General features: G+C 42.8%; 1 protein-coding gene across 1 annotated transcript; it reads left to right on the top strand.

Annotated features, from left to right (window-relative positions):
- The first annotated feature begins 668 nt into the window (after positions 1-668).
- ccl44 (chemokine (C-C motif) ligand 44) lies at positions 669-3,317 on the top strand. The gene is made up of 5 exons (XM_015941670.3): positions 669-957; positions 1,515-1,644; positions 2,201-2,348; positions 2,676-2,754; positions 2,850-3,317. Exons 1-4 carry the CDS (start codon positions 894-896, stop codon positions 2,706-2,708), a joined length of 375 nt encoding a protein of 124 aa, XP_015797156.1. The 5' UTR covers positions 669-893; the 3' UTR covers positions 2,709-2,754; positions 2,850-3,317.
- The last annotated feature ends 210 nt before the right edge of the window (positions 3,318-3,527 follow it).

The raw sequence follows: 3,527 nt of genomic DNA, 5'->3' as shown, positions 1-3,527 counted from the left end.
GGTTAAATCCAAAACAGGTGTGCTGATTAACAAACTAGGAGCAGGTGTGCAGAGGAAGAAAACTTAAGCATGATAGTATGAGAGGAGAAGCAAGGTAGCACCAAAAATGAAGTCCTAACATAAACTTTTTGTGATTTGTGTTCGGTCTAACCAACAGTCCTTTTTTTCATACCAGAACGTTAAACTGAATAAAACAAACAGAGAATTAATATTTTCACACACTAATCAATAACACATTGATGTGGAAGTGGAACCCTGATATTTTTACAGCCAGCAGCCCTACAGACATAATGTGTGTAACCTAATCTGCTTCGTTTCACTCAACCACCAACATGAGATGAGACCTTTATGCTGCCTTTTATTATTAAGAAAGTGAGGGATAATTCAGTCTAATTATTTGCATCATGTTTATAATGACAGCAAGTGACATACAGGCACAGGTCAGACCCACTGTTCTGCGTTTGGGGAAAAGAATTTCTGCTATTTGAAACAACTGAGAATGGTTGCAGACTCCTCCAGGTTCTTTGGATCTGTTTCCAGACTGGAGAGTAAAAACTGCAACAGAAGAGGGAAAATGAATTTAAAGCCTGAAATGGAGCTTGGCATCCTGAGTGAGAACACGAGCAGGGAGAAAGCAGGGAGAGGTGAGATGAACATGTGAGAAAAAAATGAAAGAGAGAGGAAGAGAATAGAGCGTGAGAATGAGTGAAGATGGATAAACAGAGGGTGGGAGGGAAGGACGGTAAGACAGAAAAACGGAGAGGTGGTGAAAGTGAGTGAGTGAGAGATGGGCAGGGGTGTATAAAGAGACGGAGGGAGTGATCTAGGAGAGGCAGCCATATAGAGGGAGAGGTGACAGAGTGGATCATCCTCTATTCCTTGCCAGCCTCATCATGTTCATCCTGCAGATGTTGACTGTTCTCTGTCTCACTGCTGTCTTCCTGACATCTGTGGAAGGTAGGACTCAGCTATTCTTTTGCATGCGTGTGTGTGAGTGTGTGAGTGCTGCATGGATTGCATGCACCCTGCAGCTGGACACTGTTGCAAAAAGGAGCCGAGGCGAAGGCAGAAAAAGGAAGGAGAAGAGATGGGATAGCAGCAGGAGAGGTGGATGTAAACAGAGGCAAAAGCAGAAAGGATGAGTATCTGAAATCTCACCACACTCATGCAGAGAGATGGGAACTGTGTGAGATCAGAAGTGCTCTGATTCTTCCTCATCCGTGGCACAACAACGCAGCTCCCACTGCTTCCCATCTCTACTGGATTTGTTTACACGTTTGGTTTGGATGAGGCGGCATTACGGCAGAGCTGCCACACAAACGCACACCCTTCCTCTCATTTCACAGGCGTGACGGTATGTTGTCTCACCGCTGCAACTCATCTCACGTTCCAAAATAAGGATGCCCTACAAACATTTTAATTTGAAATGTTTCTGGCAAAAGTTTTCATGAAATTGTGGAATATTAAGCACGATTTTGCTCTTTAATAACTAACTATTTGTGTTTGTTTTCCAGCTAAAGGTGTGCAGATGCAGAGGGATGTCCAGTGTTGCATGTTGTACTCCCAGGGCAAGGTGCGGACCAAAGATGTGCTGCGATTTGAGGTGCAGACCGAGGGGCCTGACTGCAGTATACAAGCCATCATGCAAGTATTCCAGAAATCCACTCCCGCAGCTTAAGAGCACAGAGCAATTTGCAGGAATGGAAAATATGCCTCTTGTTAGTGGAGGGCAGAGCTGGGCTCAGAGGCATTGTCGTCTTTCCAGGTCAAGTTGTTACGGCAGGGCTTGGATGTGTAATTGCCAGGAAAGTAAGACAGGAAATATGTGGGAATAACACGCCATCTGATAATACATCACAAGCCAGCTGAACCCTGCAGCAGTCAGCCAGCCAGTCAGTCAGAACAGCAGGGTTTAGTTAAATAAACCGCATCGTGATACTCATTGTTTCCAGCAGGTCTGAGAAATCTGATGTAGCGAGGGAGTTTAAACCTTTTGCACCTGATCCAGTTCACACAAACACAGAATTCCCTCTCACTACAAATAACACATTTTTGAGCTCTACCACCAACATGCTTTGCCCTTCCGCTTTATTCCGTCTTGTTTTATTATTTATATCGTTTAATCATCCAACACGAGACGGCGGTTCTTTAATCCTGATCACTGAGCTGAGTAAAGGAACAACTTATTTTCTTTCTGCAGTCTTTACACCAAGAAGGCAGTGAAATGTGCCGACCCCAGAGATCGGAAGGTGAAGAGGTTGTTGAGGAAGCTTCTGCTGAGACAGAAACTCAAGTCCCAGAGAACCATGTGGCTCCTTCCTCGAGACAACCTGCCCGTCATGTCGGAGGTCAGAGCCGACACAGACGTGACATGAAATAACCACACAGTTCTTTAGGGATGTGTAATCCTCACCTGAGTAGGTCTTCCAGTTCAGAAATAAAATCCTTGATCAATGCTGTCATAAGATGGCAACAAAACAAAGTTTGAAATGACTCACCAAATAGGAAAAAAATCAACATCCTTCCCTCCTAGCTTCTCCTATGTCCAAATGGTGCTGCTTTTATTCACTCATCATTAAGAATTTTCAAATCTAGCAATGAGATCTTCAAATAGATTTGACGGCAACAATATCAACTGTGTCAGGCCAGATGTTCTCCTGTTTTGACCCATTTAGGACAAAAAAAGACAACTGGGCGGTTCTCAGTGAGCAGTGAAGGAGTCCACCACAACTGGAGAAAATCTCGTAGTCTAACGTAAGTTCTCCAGACTTTATAAACATTTCAGATCATAACTTGCTTTATAAAGTACTCATCTGCAACGTGTTTGCATTTGTCAAACTTCTCAACAGGCCAAGTAAGATCCCAGCAGCTTGTTGAGTTCCCTCGACGACGCTTGCTGATGATCCAGTCATCTCGTGTCTCTCTGTCCGTCTCCTCGGGACCAGATCTGGGCAGCAATACATATTTAAACAACTTTAGACAATTAAACACGAACTGTGGGTGGAAGCGTCAGAGGAATAATATTTGTAAGATAAGCTGGAGTGATTGTTTTTCCTTAATGGCTTATACTGTTATTTGCCAGAGTCTGCCTGAAAGTCACCGCCTTCTAAAACATCGTAAACACGTTTGGCTGATGTAAAATCAGTGAAACAGTTGTACTAAAATCAGCATCAATATTCATATATTATATCAACAAGGTATTCTGTGCATCTTTGTGACTTGTAGACCTTGAACATGTAATACATCAGTAACGTAGATGGGTTTTGTCACATTTAACCCAACTTGCAGAATATTGAGTAAAATGATTTCAGTATTAATGTGCATTTTGTTTTTTATCTTTAAGCATTTCTATTAAGGGTTGAAGCGATTTTTAACAGCATCACACCAGAATCCAGATTCTCCTGATATTTTCTGTGTGCTCTTTTAAAACGAGGCTCTATTTCTGCTTTACATTTGTCTTTTTCACCAACATTTAACTATGCCAAAGTTTTCATGAGCCGACCCATCACACAGCCAGGCTGTTAAAC

Source organism: Nothobranchius furzeri, chromosome 8 (assembly GCF_043380555.1).
Source record: "Nothobranchius furzeri strain GRZ-AD chromosome 8, NfurGRZ-RIMD1, whole genome shotgun sequence".
NCBI lineage: Eukaryota > Metazoa > Chordata > Actinopteri > Cyprinodontiformes > Nothobranchiidae > Nothobranchius > Nothobranchius furzeri.
The sequence above is the reverse complement of the archived record's forward strand: the minus strand, read 5'-3'. Positions and strand labels throughout refer to the sequence as shown.

Coding starts and splice junctions, on each gene's coding strand:
- ccl44 (XM_015941670.3), top strand. CDS start 894: ATGTTCATCCTGCAGATGTTGACTGTTCTCTGTCTCACTGCTGTCTTC. Junction 1,645..2,200: donor TGCAGTATACAAGCCATCAT/GCAAGTATTCCA, acceptor TTCTTTCTGCAG/TCTTTACACCAAGAAGGCAG. Junction 2,349..2,675: donor ACCTGCCCGTCATGTCGGAG/GTCAGAGCCGAC, acceptor TGACCCATTTAG/GACAAAAAAAGACAACTGGG.